Genomic DNA, 16,847 nt, shown 5'->3' on the forward strand with positions numbered 1-16,847 from the left:
CTACTTTTATTTTAGTTTAACATAGAAAGCTTTAATTTAAAATCACTCCAATATCATTTTCTTTCCATTAATATTAATAGTTTACGTGTGTTAGATTCTATTGATGTGACAAGATCACACGTATAGTTTATGTTGAGAGCTCTTGAAAATAAATAACGAAAGCAAATGAAAGTTGAAAAAAATATATGAATGGGTTTAATGTAACCTTATTTAGAGGTTGGGTGATGTGGTTTTGACTTTGGTAGAAAACTACAAGTGTGTTAGGTTGGTTGGTCATTGGGAGAAAAGAAAAAAGAGAAGCTCCTTCTCTTTACAAAGCCACCAAATATAGAAAATGTTAAATGATAAAACCAATTCCTATAAATAAAATAGTGACGTGACTTATAGACTATCAAATAAGATAATCACTCTTAATAATAATAATCTATGGTAGATGATTACGTGACTGTTCTTCTAGATTTTGATAGTCACTATTTTGACGTATTGTCATTTTATTTCATTTTCTCTACTCGTATGGTAGATGATGATGTATGCAATTCATTTGTGTACAAATTTTTATTTTGTAATTTTTGTTTGGAACAAAATAGAAAATTTAGATGGTGAATAAATAGTAAAAATAAGAAAAGAAGAGAAAGGGAAAGGGGAAAGGTGAAGTGGAAGTGGTTGGGAGTTGGGAGTAAAGTAACTTTAGAATTGCTTTATATTACAGCTACCGATTCATAATCTTATTGTGCGGTTTTTTGTTTTTTGCCACAAAGATTCCAAGCAATATTTTCGAGAATCGTTTCCGATAACGATGTTTTTGGCATTACATTATCTCTCTTTTTTTCTTCACTTTTTCTTTCTTTTATCTATTTCCCTTTCCCTTTTCCACACCAAGGAAAATTCAATTCAATCTCTTTTTATTTCTTTATTTTATCTTTTATGGAATTAATGAATGATTACTACTTTGTTTTGCCATAATCTTATTATTATTCAATTAAAACACTACTACTAATTCTGCTTACCTGGATCTGTCTTCATTTAACGCTCAGCCCTTATTGGGCCTAACTGGACGAATGGCCCACTAACCCTTTTTACGTCATCATGATTCATTAATAACTAATAAATGGAAAAATAATTTCACTTTTTCATTTCTTATACCTCTACGTAACCACAAAGGCCATTCTCCTTTTTCAACAATTATTGTATCTTTAAACTTCTCATTTTTATCCTTCTCCAATACAACTAATTTCAAGGATATATATATATATATATATATATATATATATATATATATATATATATATCAACTGTGGAAGAAAGCTAATTCATGTTTTTATCAATTTTGTTATTTTTAATTATTTATAACATTCGTAATTAAATTAATTAAAAATTTCATGAAGGGAACTTCAACTAATTTTTATTGAATTTGATTTAGAAAAATTATTTGATAAGAGTTTATGGAAATAATTGTCGAATAAACTAGAACTTGAAAAATAAATATTTTAATATGATGAGAAATTATTTTGTTTCTTAGTTTTTAAGCTATTATTTTTTTTTTAAACTTTTATGGTTGGTTTTAATAAGCAATCTTGGAATATAATGTGAAACACATACCCACGTTACATGGTGTTTTACATGGCGTTGAAGTTTTATTTGAATGAAAAACATGTAAAATGTTAATTTGAACTAAATTGAACGACCCCTCACCTCTGTTTTTCATAATTAAACTTCAAATAATACAAATATTCTTTATACTTTTAATAATTGTTCTAAAAAAAATTTATTATATATGTATATATATATATATATATATATGTTTGCAACTAAGTAAAAGTGTTTATTGGGATTGGTTGAGCTTGCCAAAGTCTTTGTCATGTATGAAGATGTGTCTCAAACTATTGAATTATATCTCAACTAAACTAATTCTTAACCTACATTTTATTTGATTTATGAATGGATCTATGTTAGGAAAGATGTCAGTAAGTAGCACTTACAAAAAAAGGAAAAATAAGTTATAATAATTAAGTTTATAGTACACATTTTATTATTTGCGAAAATGACAAAAACGAAGCTAACCCATACATCAAGAGATAAAATGTCGTAAATATTCTTGTTACTAATATACGTTTGATACATCTTATACACGTCTGATACATCTAATACACCCATTGATACACATGATACCTCTTGATACACCTGATATATTTGATTAATATACTTAATGCACCTGATACTTTTTTATACATCTGATACCTTTTGATAGACACCTGAAACATTACTAATATATGTTTGATACACTTGATGCATTGCATATACATTTAGTATTCTCCACTTATACAATTGATTGATTAAATGCACTTGATATGCTTGAAGTTCTACTTATACACTTGACATACTATTGATATACACTTGTAAACTTGGTTCATATACTTGATAATACTCTAATGAACTCCATAAATTTTGAAAAAACGAAAAATCACGTAGTAAGTATATTAACCAACTAATTCATATAATATAAGTATATCACAACACTGATATACAAAACTAAAACAAAGTAAAATCAAAACAAAATTAATGTAAAAATAAAACAAAATAATTTAGAATCAAATTCAACTCAAATACACATCGAAGAAAAGTAAAAAAAAATCATAGATGAAGTTAAATTACTTTGATCAACCACCATTGTATTTCATATTACAATTATTGTACTATTGACATTCTAAAATTAAAATTAAGACAAAAATAAAATAAAATAACTTTTATAGTATAAGAATAAACAAATAGTTATGGTGTTAAGTGAGAGAATAAATAAATAATGAGTAAGACATTAAAAGTAGAAAAATAAATAAGTTATTGAACAGTAGTTTAGAAATAATAATAAAAATTTTGTCATATTTGCACCATTCTAAAACAATACGATATAATTGTTATATCATATTATCAAAATGTTATTCCATACAATTTTGGTTGCAGTAACCCATCCATGTTGTAGTGATGTCAATTCCAAATACCCTCTTTCTCTTTTGAATAAATTCTCTTAACCTTAAACCCAAATTATGTCCCGACTTTAAAAAGTTTCCAAAGCCAACATATTATATTATTAGATGCTTCTCTAACACCAAACAAACAGAATCTATACCTTAGCGTCCATTTTAATCAACAAATTAGATTAACTTCTTCCAATAATTCCATTTTATGAAACTCTCATATTCAAATTATCAGTTCACACCCATCTGACCATCATCAACAAAATTATATGTTCAAGGACTTAGCTAGAATTATTGGGATGAAGCAGAGCCACAACCGCCATCACCAGAAGAAGAATGATGATCAGGACGGACTTCATTTTCCGACGAGTCGTACTTCCCCAATGTCGTTTGAAAAAGAACAAACAATAATCTATATATGAAACTTTAAATATACGTGTGTATATATATATATATAGGGTAAGAGAAAGGGAGTGACCCACTTTACAAAAACCAAAATCCAATTCCAATATTTGCTTCGTTACTAAATTTTTGTTTTGGACGGAAACATTTGAAAAGTGAGGAAGTGGGTGAGGTTTGGCTTGGCTTGGCCCCATGTTTATTGGATTAATGTCGTTGAATGTCAAAACTATGACCATTCCACTGGACGGCTCAATCTGAACCACCCGTGAGTCACAGGACAAATCCAACAATGCTGCCCCCACCCCCCGTGGCAACCGTCGGCCGTTCAAATCTTAACCCGTTTCCCATCGTCCGTCAATAACGTTAACTCTCGACTCTAATACACAATCATGGGTAAAAGGGTCTCGTGTGAGATGATCATGATTATGATTTACATGTTCAAAAGTGTAGGTTTTGATTAAAAACAAATTAAATGGCACGTAAATTATGGCCTAAGGTTTGAAGTTAAGTATTATGGATTAATATGGATATGAATGGAAATTTTAAGGGATTGATTTATGGGAGAGTGTCTGCTGAGAAGTGACAAAGGAAGCGTGCAGATTTTTCTATATTGTCATCTTTGAAGTTAAAATGTTGGAACGCTTTGAAGTTTGACGGTTGAAAAGAAAGGTGTATTTTGCTTTTTCCATTGAAACCAGTTGTTGCATTTACATTTTGAAGTGTCTGTGTAATTTTGTTTTTGCCACAGGTTTTGTTCAACTTCACACCAATAACAAATACTGTTGGACAGTCCCTTTCCCCCTTTTTTTGTTTCTGATTATATAGTTTAACCTATATCAATGAAGAGATCCACCCATTGTGTCGGTGTTGTACATATATTCAACAAAAGGTTGGGTTACTTGATAACAATTCTCTACATTTGGTGTGTGACAACCTTCACAATAAGGCCGTATATGAATTAAACACTTATTTATGCATGAAATGGACATTATTATGTGATTGTTGAGACCCTCTAAAGACGATGAACAAAAAATGAAATTTATTCCGTCAATCAAACTAAAACTTTCTTTACATTAGTAGAAAAGAAAAATTAGTTAAACCTATTTTGTGCAACCAAATACAGTTGTCCAATAAAAAAATAATATAAAAGAAAGAGATCGATACATGATACGAGGTGCAACAAAGGTACACTTAACCAAAATAAAAGGAAAGAAGATTAATGTAATGGTCCTAATAGATGAGGCCTAGGGAGGAATGTTTTTTAAAGAGATTTCCTACATTCAATAAGTATAGGAATGAGATTTTTCATCTTTTGAGGATTTTTTAATAGATTTCCTACTTCCAATAAGTTTAGTAATGAGATTTACTCGTCTTTTGAGGTGTGATAGAAAAAAGTACCACAAGCGTAAAAAATGATCAAATACTACTTTGATCATGTAATTTTTCAATTTTAGTTATTGTGGATAGTACTGTTTTTTTTTTCTAAAAGGGAACGTGGGAGGGACGTGGATGAAGGTTGTTGTCAAATCCACCCAGCTCAATTCCAAGACTTAATTTTAGGTGAAAAGTTACATTTGAATTTGTTGAATTCAATCAAATAAAAACAAAACATTTCAATTTCTTCATACCGTCGGAGTTTTCTCCTTCATAACTAAACCATCCCCCACTAACCGGCAATACTTGGAATTTTTGTCTACCTCAATTCACATTAATGACCAAAAGTTTAGATGTTGAAATTCTTCTACTAAAAGTATATACTCTTAACATAATTTTAGATGAAACTACATAGCTATCAAATAGTATCGAAAACTTGTTGTGGAAGCCAAATAAAAGAGAATTGATAAAAACGCATGAACTTTGTTTTTCGATTTAAGCGCCAAAGTCAACTTCCCAACAGCATTCCTCCCAATGGATACACATTTGACAATACAAATCCCTTAGCTTTCACGAGTCTTTGAAAATCCTTAAAATATTAAACATCAGCAGAGTCAAATAATCACACGTAATTGGTATTTAACCACCGTTCCCATTCTTCACAATCCAAAATTAAGCTCATCCTTCACCCTATATATACACCAAATTATTCCTCATTCTCCTACTCAGAATCACCAAACTCAGCACCTCAACGGCAACCTGAAGAATAAGCAAAAGGGAGATCAATGGCAATGAAATTAAGCACTAAAAGTATCTGTTTTGTTGTGGGTGTTCTGTTAATGATGGCTTCCACCCATTTTCTAATTGTTGAAGGCAGAGTTTTGAGATCAGAAGAAGAGAAGTTAGCTGATATGAAGGAGAGAATGGAAGGTGTGAAGCCAATTGTACTCGTGGACGAAGCTAATTCATTAAGTAGCAGTAGTCGCAGTTCGTTTAGGAGTTTGAGTTTCGTGTTGGCGTCTGGGCCCAGTAAAAAGGGACCTGGGCATTAACCATTTTTGCCAATTTCTTCTTCATTCTATTGTTATTGTATACTGATTCTGCACAAAATTAGAGGCTTTTTGTATTAGTTCTAGCGAGGGAAGTTTTGTTTTGTTTCTTCATTGATTTAAATAACAGAGTTTCATGATGAAGAGCAACGTTAAATTCTCATTACAAAGCAAGGGAATGGAAGAAAAGCGAGGAATTTGGGGGAATATGTTTCTGTTCTTGGTAAAAGACAGATGGTTGATATGAAAACAAAGTGAAAGGGATTGGGGAAATCGAGGATTTGTCTGACCAATTCTTCGTTTATATTTGCAATTTGAGATGCATTAATACTTGGGAATCCCCTGTTTTGTGGACTTAGTGTTTGATGACTTCAAATTTAGAATCTTTATTTTTTAAACCTTCATTTCTTTTTATATTTTTAAATTTTTCATAAACTAAAATTTATAGTACACTGTATTCAAATCTAATGAAATGTAAAGATCGTTTGTTTAAAAAACTAAAAGTACAAGTTAATAAACAAAACTATTGATTAAATAAAAGTATAAAATAAAACTAATATAAATGAAAAATAACTCCAAACGCAAATCTTCTTACTATGCTTAAAAGTACACTTCAACTAACTAATATGAACATGTTTTGATGGTTAAAATGGTAATAAGTATTCACGGTTCAAAATGCTTAAAAATACATTTTAAATTGATCTTCAAATTTATATAATTGTATAAATCATAACATTTTGATATAATTACGACTAGAATAGAAAGATATCTAAAAGTTGATTTAGTCGTAAGTTCATTTGGTCCAAAAGAGTTATTCAAATTCAATCTAACAAATAGCTAAATAGCTAGGTTGGGAAAGCCCAATCAAACTTCTTAGTTTAAGCTAAGCTTGAAGACCTCTCGAGCCTGTTGAGGAAGCCGAGCAATTGCAAATAACTTAAAGTATTAGTATATATAATATTTAGAAAAATTGTAAATTATCAAAGTCTATTACTTCAAAACTTGGTTATATCACTTGCAAACTTTTTTATATTTGCATTTTTCTTTAATGTTCCTATACACTAAATTATTATCAATAACATTACTACCCATTACCACTCGATTTTGGCTGGGTACCACACACCTACACTGTTAAACAAAGGCAAAGCATATTTACACTGATCCTGGAGACGTCCAGTTTCAAAATGCATCATGTTCCTATAAATAAACCAAACACTTATATTACCCCCATGATGTCAGAGTTCATTTAGTTTCTCATTGTAATAACTCAACCTGCTTCATTTATGTAGAGAAAGGAAGTAAATCAATGGTAGAAGTGAATATGTATTACGTGTGTGCTATTACTATGTCCATATCTACATATTATCATCAATAATTTGTAAACCTGCTGTATCCCAATGACATTGATGTAGTCTGGTGGAAAAATGTAGTACAACCTAAAAATTTAATGTAACAAAGCACACATGACTTTTCGATTACTTGAAGGCCTATAACATCACAAACTTCTCTCCATGGACTTTGAACTCGTTGGAGCTTTCTCACTATTCTTCAATTATAGGGAACTTGGAACCTGACGAATGTATAGAATGTAAACTAACAAGTCATAGTCCCACATCAATAGGACGTATAGATAAACTTGATAGAAATTCTAATACTTCCAAGATTACTGATACTCATATCATGCCAAATGAAAATGAACTAGTCTACAAGATCTAGTGAAGCATGACTGAGAAGTATACAGGGAAAAATTCATGGCAATAAAATTCTTGGATGGAGAAAAAAGAGCACAAAGAGGAAAGTTCAGTAGCAACACTGATGTCCATATTAAGAATGGAAGAGAATAAGAAGTCACAAAGGAGAAACAGAGAGTAAATAAGACAAATTTATCATACTGATCCATGCGCGGACTAGCAAACCTTATGCATGTAGTTTTAAGTTTTCACATGTTACCGAAATAGTTGAGCAAACCTCATGAAACAATTTTTTTGGCAATCAAGAAGATGATGAGAAACAAAGTAAAAAGAGAGCCTTGATATAACACTATACATAACAACAAATTGTTGAACAAAATCTCACCCAATGTTAAAATATCAAGCTGGGGTTATGTTCCAAGAGATCGAGAGAATCTTGCCACATTTTGATTACTGATAACAGCCACCAGAATTTTGCAGGCAGGCATGTTTCTCTTAAGTTAGAAGTATGCATCATACCAATTTGATCATACAACACAGACACAGGTATAAACAGAGTGAGAAAGATTATTGTACCTGTACGAATATCCATGGTATCAAGATGAAAACATGACATGGCCTGCCGACCAGAGATTATGACACAAAAGAACGGCAATAGAACTTGCACAAGCAACTTGAGGAGTGCATTCCCAAAGATGCATTTTTTTTCCACCAGGAGTCAAGATAGGGTTAAAATGTGCTTCAATCAATACCCAGGTTCAAAACCAAAAACCACCCTTAAACATCAGAAAATTTTCATTTTTCCACCATGAACTACAAGGTTCAAAACACCGATGTAACGAATATAAATATAACACAAGAAAGGAAATCTTAGTTGCGGTATTTTCCATTGCCACCTAAAACTAAAAGCGATTCCCACCTATCTAATTTCTTATAGATGGCAATGTACTACAATTAAAGCCCTAATTCTACTCGGCCACCAAACAACCAGAGCCGTAGCAACGAAACAAAAAGAAAAACCCTATGTAAGGAAATGAACCATTAAACGAGACAGGGATAACGAGTTAGCCACATTCTAATCAAAACATGTCTAGGAAAAGAAGATCATGGACAAATTATGTATGAAAAACGCAACTTTAGATTGTAAGAATATATAAAATAGACAGAAAAGCATAAAATGAGTCAAGATATAAGGGGGCGGGGGACCTAGACGTTCAGATTAAAAGGTAATAATTCTCATGTAAACATCACAGATTCATACGCAATACAAACAGATATCCGTAGAAGAAACCCTCAAAAACCATTCTGAAAACCTAATTCACATTCTACGAGAACAAAGTCCTAGACGAATTAGGATTCTTCAACAGATGGGGTTTCCTCGTTAGTGGTGGTCGATACAACAGGAGGTGACGAACCGTTTTCAGCTGTAGAATCAGATGCCGCTCTGGCCTTGACAGTCTCGAGCGTACGCTTGCTGATCTCCCTAGAATAGAGTTGAAGGATCTCGATTCCATCGTCGTCGGCACTGGCTTTACCAGCAGCGAAAGAGTAGGCTTCTTCCTCTATAAGACGAGCTGCTTCGGCGGCCTCTTCTTGGGGTACAGTGCCATAGCGCTTGGAGAGAACAGAAGGGTTGGAGAGGGTCTCAATGAGGCGTTTGATGACAGCGTCACGGGTGCGTTGGGAAGGAGGCCAAATGCTGAAGGAGGTGTTGAAAGATTTGGGTGATTTGGTTGATTCCTTAGCCTGATCTCCAACTTGGGAATCCGTTGGAGGGGTGGGAGAATCGTGTTCGGTGGGGGTGCCGGCGGCGATCTGAGGGTCAGACATTTTGGGGGAAAAGGAAAAGGAGGGTTGGAAGGTATGGAGATTTGGAAATGGAAATAAAGAAGAAGGGGGAAAGGAAGTGATTGGGGGGGGTGGGTATTAAACAGCGGAGCACCGTGAAGAAAGTATCGGAAATGATGAATCACAGAGAATCGGACGGTGGGAATAATTCAGTGTTTTAGGTATTGGAATTGATTGGAAAAGGGAAATTTGTAGAGGCGTCATCAATGGGTTTCGTTGGGAGTTTGAATTTGGGAGTTCGAAGTACACGGTCCATCCAAGCGCGTCCTTTGTTCGCCTCTGAGTTTTTATTTTCTTTCATTTTCAACCTCACCTCACTTCTTTTTATTTTTTTATTTTTCCACGCTTCTTATCTCTTTAATCTTTGGTTTAAATTTGTATTTCTTATGAAATTTTTCCTAAACCATTTTTATTAGATTCATATGATTATTTCAATTTTTTGTCAGTTTTGCTTTTTTTAAAATCAACGCTTGTGCTACGAACTAAAATATTAATATAATTAAATCATATGAATTAAAGTGGACTTATTATTTTTACATTGATAATTAAATTATAGATTTATTGTAATATCTATTAATTTTGTTTTTTTTTATGATTTCAATTTCAACAAATTTTGTTTCATTCGAACCCTTTCATAAGAAAAATAATCATTGTCATAAACAATGAATACATTTAAATTTGGAAATACATGTAAAAAAATATTAAAATATGAAAGAATTTATTATAATATATTTATTTAATTAGTTAGAGAAATTTCGCACTTAATTATACTTTCGAGGTGATTCTTTTAGATTATCTAATAATTCGAGGACAATCTCAAATGGATACTATTTCTAAGAGATTCTTAGAGTTATAAACCTTTTTTGGAAAATTATAATGTACAACCATTTTAAGGATAAATTACAAATATATAGTCGATTCTCAATAATAATTGATTAAGCTAGGTATAATTACCTCATCTATAATCTTCATACATTAATTTGTAATTCAAATATTTTACTGACACCATACAATTCTAAAGCACTAAGAAAATGATACTGAGGAGGGAAGATTCATAAAATAGAGAATAATAGGGATACGTGTGGATATAGCGTAGTATTCAGCATATCATAATAGCAAGCCAATTGCCAAATTTTACTTCTTATTTTATATTCCTATATAGTATACTTCTAGATTTCGAAAGGTCCTTTATAATATTATAGTTCATTAGTAAAAGTAACCAAATCAAAGCTGAGCAAGCAAGTGAAGCATTGAGTTACGAGGTTTACACATTGCCTCCAAAGCTTTCGCTTTTGGCATAGTGATTCCACTCCCTTCAGACAAGTCTATTTGTTCATTTTCATCAACTTTCTCCCACTCAAAGCACTGAATCAGAGTTGCTAATGTCAATCCCATTGATCGTTGGGCCAGAGCAAACCCTGGACAAGCCCTCCTCCCCATTCCAAAAGGTATCCACTTGTACGATTCGACACCTTCCCAATTTAGAAACCTTTCCGGTCGAAAGCTGGTGGGATCCTCCCACACTTTCGGATCCCTATGAATGGCCCATGCATTCACCATCAACATCGTTCCTTTGGGTATCTCAAATCCTTCAATACTACAATCCTCACTGCATTCGTGTGGAACCAACAATGGAGCTGCTGGAAACATTCTAAGAGTCTCGTATATTATAGCTTCTAAATATTTTAGTTTACTCACATCACCTTCCTCCACCATTTGATTTTCTCCGATACAGTCTCTTATCTCGATCCAAGCTTTCTCCATCACCATTGGATGATTCAAAAGTAGTGACATTGCCCATTCTATTGTTCCTGAAGTTGTATCTGTACCTGCAGCCAACATCGTCTGTACACACATAACAAATTTAAGTTAAACTATTACATCATAAAGTTCAACAAAATTAAATGGTTAGAGGATTATATTGAAACTGTGATTATCACCATTTAAGTTATGAGCTTAAATATTACTTATTACTATTTCTATATAAAATTCAGAAACAAATACTTTAAATTACATTATTGTTTCAGTTCACAGATTGATGATTTTATATAGTATGAATCAAAAGGAAGGAATTTCGGCCATGTGGTGGATTAGGAGATAGTACATGGAGTGTTGTTATTCATGGTGAAGACAAGTGGATAGATAAGTCTGTTTGGGGGTTTCTGCCGCATTGATAGGTGTTGATATTCTCGTCCAAGAGTGACACCGCAATTTATATTATTATCTTACAACACAATAACAACAAATCCATATGTATTTTAGAACTCCAATGTTAAAAGATAATAAGATACTTACTATTTGAATTATCTTTGACTTTATTTAGAAATGTAACTCTTTATCATTGATAAAAATTGTACTATATTTTTTAAATTATTTTAGTTCATTTTTCACATATTTGGAAACGACCTGTTCTAAAAAACAATAAGAAGAAGAATATTCCCCTTTAATCAATAGATTATACTCCATTTTTAAATATATTTTATAGCCAACAATAAATTAAGATACTTATATGTTTAGAGTATTGCTAAAATGAAGTAAAATCACTTTTCAGGTTAAACTACCCATCAATCCAAAATCTCCAAGTAGTAGTAATTATGGTAAATTTGATTAAATTTATTAAAAAATACTTAGTACATGATGTTCGTATTTTTTTTGCATTCCACCAAATTTATTTTATCGTTTGATTGTAGCAATAAGCCTTAAAATTTAATAGAATGTCTAATAGGTAAAAATCAATATTAAAGGAGATTTTTTTTTTTATATAACAGGAATTTTGATCATCAAAATCTGATTTTTTTTATCTTTCTTTCCGATATCATGCTAAATTGATATTAAAATTGAATCTTTATTTTTCTTTTTGTAGTAAGAAAAGGATGCATATAGATTAAGTTAGCATCTAATCATAACATGCTTGGTTATAAAATATATACGTGCATCTATATATTTTTTATTTTTTTTGGAAACTCTTATTTTATTTGTAAGAGGAGAAGTGTGGAAATGGTGTAATTTAAACCATATAAATTATATTTGGAGCGATGATCAGTTGTCAACTCAATATAGTTCTCGTTTTTCATTCAACTCATTTCGATTTGGATACTAAGTTCTAAATTATATATGAAAAGGGTTAAAAGTGAAGTTGTTATTTCTAAGGAGGTTACGGCTACTTACCAGAACATGACCCTTGATTATATCATCGGAGTAATACTGAGGTTGAGATTCCTGCAAGGAAAGCAAAGTTCGAATCATAGACGTTTTCCCCTCTTTCTGTTTTTCCTCCGGCCAACGTGAAACTCCCTTTTCTCTCTCTTCATCAATAAGTTTCTGTAGAAAAACATCTGCTCTCCCACTCGCTTTCATCATCTTCTTCTTAACTCCTTCAATATCGAACACTCTCAAAATTGTAAAAAAATCTGCCGCATTAGTAGCCCCACTCAGTTCAAGTAGCTCTTTCATTATCTCTCTAAATTCCAATGCTTCTTCCACATCCTCCACTTCCACACCGTAATACCTTTTCCCACTGATCATCCTCATCACCGTATTGAATGAAAGTTCCTTCAATTTGTACTTCATATCCACCACAACAAAATCCCCCCGCCCACTACTCCATTTGTACAAACTATTCTTTACCCATAACTTCAGTTCTTCCACTCGAATGTTGAGATACGTGTTGAGCCGGTGATTGGAGAGTAGCTCTGTTGTGGCGATGCGGCGCATGTTGCGCCAGTGCTGCCCGTACGGTGCAAATCCCATGGCGGTGTAGTTGTAATTGATGTATTTTCCTGAGAGTAAGCGAGGGCGGTTGGCAAATACGATGTCGTTTTTGGTGAAGCATTCACGGACGGCAGTGGGGGAGGAGACGACTACCACGGGACGGGAGCCGATTGTGAGGGATAGAATTGGACCGTATTTGTTGGAGAGATCGTGTAGTACTCGGTAGAAAGGTTGTTTGAGGAGATGGAGGTGACCGATTATGGGAAGAGAAGGTGGGGTTGGTGGGAGTTTCCTTTGGTTTCTCAGTTTTCTGAGCTTGGAAAGAAGAATGAGAGTACTGATCAAGAGAAGAGAAAGAGAAAGACAAGTAAGTGCGTGAGGTTCCATGGATGGATACAACAATACAAATGTCTTCCATTTGCGTTCTTTTATACAACAATAGAAGCGGATAAATTTGTATGGAAAACGTTTTCTTAATTTTATGCACTCTACAACGCATGGACAAGTGTTAGATGTAAGAGGAGATGCAAGGGGTGATAATCCGTCGACTCGCACTTGATTCTTTCGACTAAATTACCACCCAAATTGACTATATACTCAATTTAGTTTAAGCCTTTATATATATATTTTTTTTTTAAATTGTTGTTTAAAACTACTAAATCACAATCCAATTGACTAAACTCGATTTAGTTTAAGTCTTTAGAATTTAAAAAAAAAAAAGGTTCTATCAAACTTCTCTTTTATCTCCAATCCACCACTTCTATTTGTTTTATTTTTGAATTAAGAAAGGTAGTAACTGTAGAAAGGAATTTTTTTTTTTATGCATTATGCGATATAATGAAAGATTCTAGTGACATCTTGTAGTAAGCAAGAAAATTTAATTTACATCCATTGGTTGTTTGCTACACAAGCAAAAGTTTAAAATCTTTCCCGGTATAAATTAAATATATTTGGTTGTTCAACGATAGATTTTGGCCAATTAAATTGCACCACATCATCACATCACAAAATGTTATATTCATAATTTAATTGAGTTTGGATAGTTAAGTTTTCTCGTATTCAACTAATTCAAGCCCTAATGTAAAAACTGGGCCAAAAAAATAATTGATCCAAGTTCAAACCCAACAGGTAATTGACCCAAGCTCAAGTCTACCAAGCAAAATGGGTCCAAGCCCACCTAAAGCTTATTGAAATTCTCCATAAATAGAGACATTCCAATTCATTTTCAAGATTTTTGGTTGAAGGAAGAATTAAAAATCTGAAGTACCGATGTTCTAAATAATTGAAGATTCAAATTTCTACAAGCTCTCATGACGTGCAAGTTCGTAAACAACCTCAAGATCAACATATTCTGAAAAATTGAAGACTTGAAACATTAAACTTTTCTTGAATTCTAGAAGATTGAAGTTTAAATCGACTTGCAACTACAACATTCTAAAGACTGAAGACCAATAATTTTGAAGATTTTAACTTGTATTAGAGAGAAAACATCATAAAAGTATTCACTATACAAAATAATATACAAAGTTCAATTCAACAAATTACATTCCTTTTAAAATCTCGTGTGAACCGTGGTAACTAACAAATTTCTAAATTTTGTACGTGTGGTCTCATTTCATGATCTATCAAATTAGAAACATGAGTAATAGATACTATAAAAAAAATTGGTCATTTTTTTTTTTTTACATATTGTTCTTTCTTTATGATTGAGAAAACAATGTACAGAAAAAATGTAATAAAAAATAATCATAAGATATAATACAAAAAGAAATAGGTAACATTATTTACCGAACATTACAAGATTTTACATTATTTCTTTTCCAAATTTCATGATACAACAAATGCAAACCTTAGCTACAACACACACATATACCTAACGACTTAAACCATTTTTATGCTTGGGACCAAAACTAAGTTACAACAATAACAAACATGATGCCCAATTTCATGCTTGGACTTGATTACGAGATAAAATTCAAATTAAAAATGCACAACACATGGCAATTAAATAAATAAGCGATCATGGCATCAAAGTTGTGATAGTAAATGTGTGACGGAAGCACGAGGTTTGCACATAGCTTCAAGAGGAATAGCTTTAGGCATAGTGAGTCCAATTCCTGGACACAAGTCAACATCTTTTTGGTTGTCGAGTTTGCCCCATTCAAAGCATTGAATAAGAGTAGCCAAAGCCAAAGACACCACCCTATGAGCAAGCCCAGCCCCCGGACAAGCCCTTCGTCCCATTCCGAATGGCAACAATTTATTGACCTCCACAGTTTCCCCTTGTTTAAACCTCTCGGGTTTAAAACAGTTAGGATCTTCCCACACGTTGGGGTCTCGATGGACGGCCCAAGCATTCACCACCAACATGGTTCCTTTTGGAATGTCAAACCCTCCAATCGTGCAATCTTCTGATGATTCACGTGGTACAAGTATTGGAAGAGCGGGAAATAGACGGTAGGTTTCGTTGATTATGGCTTGAAGATAGTGTAGCTTGTTTGTATCAGCTTCCCTTATTAGTCTTTGGTCTCCAACAACTTGGTTTATCTCAGTCCAAGCCTTCTCTAGAACAGTTGGATGGTTTAGGAGTAGGGACATTGCCCATTCTAACGTGCTTGCTGTTGTATCGGTTCCTGCAGCAAGTAAAGTCTGCAACCATATAGTATACATTGCTTTAATTAATTATTAGAGTATTCAAATTGAAAAGAGAAAGATAACGTTGTTAATATAAGATGTAATTATGGGAAGATTAATATTTAAGATAAGCTTACCAAGAATTGTCCCTTAATAATATCATCCTTATAATACTCAGGGTCTGACTCCTGCAAACACAACATACTATCAATCATCGTCTTCCTCTCACACCAAGAACCCTTCAATTTCCGTCTTTCATCCACCAGACTTTGAGCAAATGCATCTCCATCCACTCTCACCTTCGCCAATCTCTTCCTAAATCCTTGAAAATCAATCAACTTCAAAACCGACAAAAAGTCCGCCGGATACGAAGCTCCACTCAACAGAGGAACTTGCTTCATCGTCTCCTTCAACTCCTTCGCCTCCTCACTCTCCCCCGCTTCCATTTCATCTCCAAAGTACCTTCTCCCCGCCATTAACATCAACGCGATATTGAACGAAAGCTCCGTCAGTTTCGACCTTAATCCCACTCTACCTCCCTTGTTAACTTCCGCCCTCGTCACTGATCCGTACAATCTTTTCACCCACAACTTCACCTCCTCTTCTCTGATTTTACTCAAGTCGTTGAGACGCTTGGTGGACAGCAATTCGGTGGTAGCTATCCGTCGCATGATACGCCAGTGCTGCCCGTACGCGGTGGCACCAACAGCTGTGTAATCGTAATTGAGGATCTTTCCGGACAGCATACGGGGGCGGCTGGCGAAAACAATGTCGTTTTTGGTGAAGCATTCTTGTACGGCGGAAGGGGAGGAGACAACTACGAGGGGGCGGAAACCGAGAGTGAGAGAGAAAACAGGGCCGTATTTTTTAGAGAAATCTTGTAACATTTGGTGGAATGGTTCTTTGAGAAGATGAAGGTGACCGATTACAGGAAGAGAAGGAGGGCTTGGTGGCAGCAGTTTTGTGTGCTGTGTTCTTCGAAATTTGGAAATGAGAAAGAGAGAAGTTAAGAAAATGGCTAAGAGAGGGATAGAGATTGGATGGAAATGATGATCCTGAGAGAAGAAGAAAGAGGTTTGTTGTTCCATTTTTGGATGGAAATTGTATGAGAATTGTTTGTTTTGCTTATCTCTCAATACTGAGTGTGGTGTGATGCTAATGATGTT

The 16,847-nt window shown here is 33.5% G+C and overlaps 3 protein-coding genes across 3 annotated transcripts; all 3 read right to left on the minus strand.

Annotated features, from left to right (window-relative positions):
- Window positions 1-8,608: 8,608 nt before the first annotated feature.
- On the minus strand, window positions 8,609-9,578 carry LOC101219483 (MFP1 attachment factor 1). Its single transcript, XM_004141231.3, has one exon. It carries the CDS (start codon window positions 9,316-9,318, stop codon window positions 8,839-8,841), a length of 480 nt encoding a protein of 159 aa, XP_004141279.1. The 5' UTR covers window positions 9,319-9,578; the 3' UTR covers window positions 8,609-8,838.
- Window positions 9,579-10,487: 909 nt separating this feature from the next.
- LOC101207002 (cytochrome P450 81Q32) lies at window positions 10,488-13,434 on the minus strand. Its single transcript, XM_004141345.2, has 2 exons — window positions 12,505-13,434; window positions 10,488-11,181 (listed from the first exon to the last, which is right to left on the minus strand). The coding sequence occupies exons 1-2, from the start codon at window positions 13,432-13,434 to the stop codon at window positions 10,561-10,563; spliced, it is 1,551 nt and encodes a 516-aa protein (XP_004141393.1). The 3' UTR covers window positions 10,488-10,560.
- Window positions 13,435-14,814: 1,380 nt separating this feature from the next.
- LOC101207242 (cytochrome P450 81Q32) lies at window positions 14,815-16,847 on the minus strand. The gene is made up of 2 exons (XM_004141346.3): window positions 15,819-16,847; window positions 14,815-15,696 (listed from the first exon to the last, which is right to left on the minus strand). The coding sequence occupies exons 1-2, from the start codon at window positions 16,767-16,769 to the stop codon at window positions 15,076-15,078; spliced, it is 1,572 nt and encodes a 523-aa protein (XP_004141394.1). The 5' UTR covers window positions 16,770-16,847; the 3' UTR covers window positions 14,815-15,075.

This window comes from Cucumis sativus, chromosome 4, assembly GCF_000004075.3.
Source record: "Cucumis sativus cultivar 9930 chromosome 4, Cucumber_9930_V3, whole genome shotgun sequence".
In the NCBI taxonomy this organism is placed as follows: Eukaryota; Viridiplantae; Streptophyta; class Magnoliopsida; order Cucurbitales; family Cucurbitaceae; genus Cucumis; species Cucumis sativus.

Coding starts and splice junctions, on each gene's coding strand:
- LOC101219483 (XM_004141231.3), bottom strand. CDS start 9,318: ATGTCTGACCCTCAGATCGCCGCCGGCACCCCCACCGAACACGATTCT.
- LOC101207002 (XM_004141345.2), bottom strand. CDS start 13,434: ATGGAACCTCACGCACTTACTTGTCTTTCTCTTTCTCTTCTCTTGATC. Junction 11,182..12,504: donor TAATCAAGGGTCATGTTCTG/GTAAGTAGCCGT, acceptor ATGTGTGTACAG/ACGATGTTGGCTGCAGGTAC.
- LOC101207242 (XM_004141346.3), bottom strand. CDS start 16,769: ATGGAACAACAAACCTCTTTCTTCTTCTCTCAGGATCATCATTTCCAT. Junction 15,697..15,818: donor TTATTAAGGGACAATTCTTG/GTAAGCTTATCT, acceptor ATATGGTTGCAG/ACTTTACTTGCTGCAGGAAC.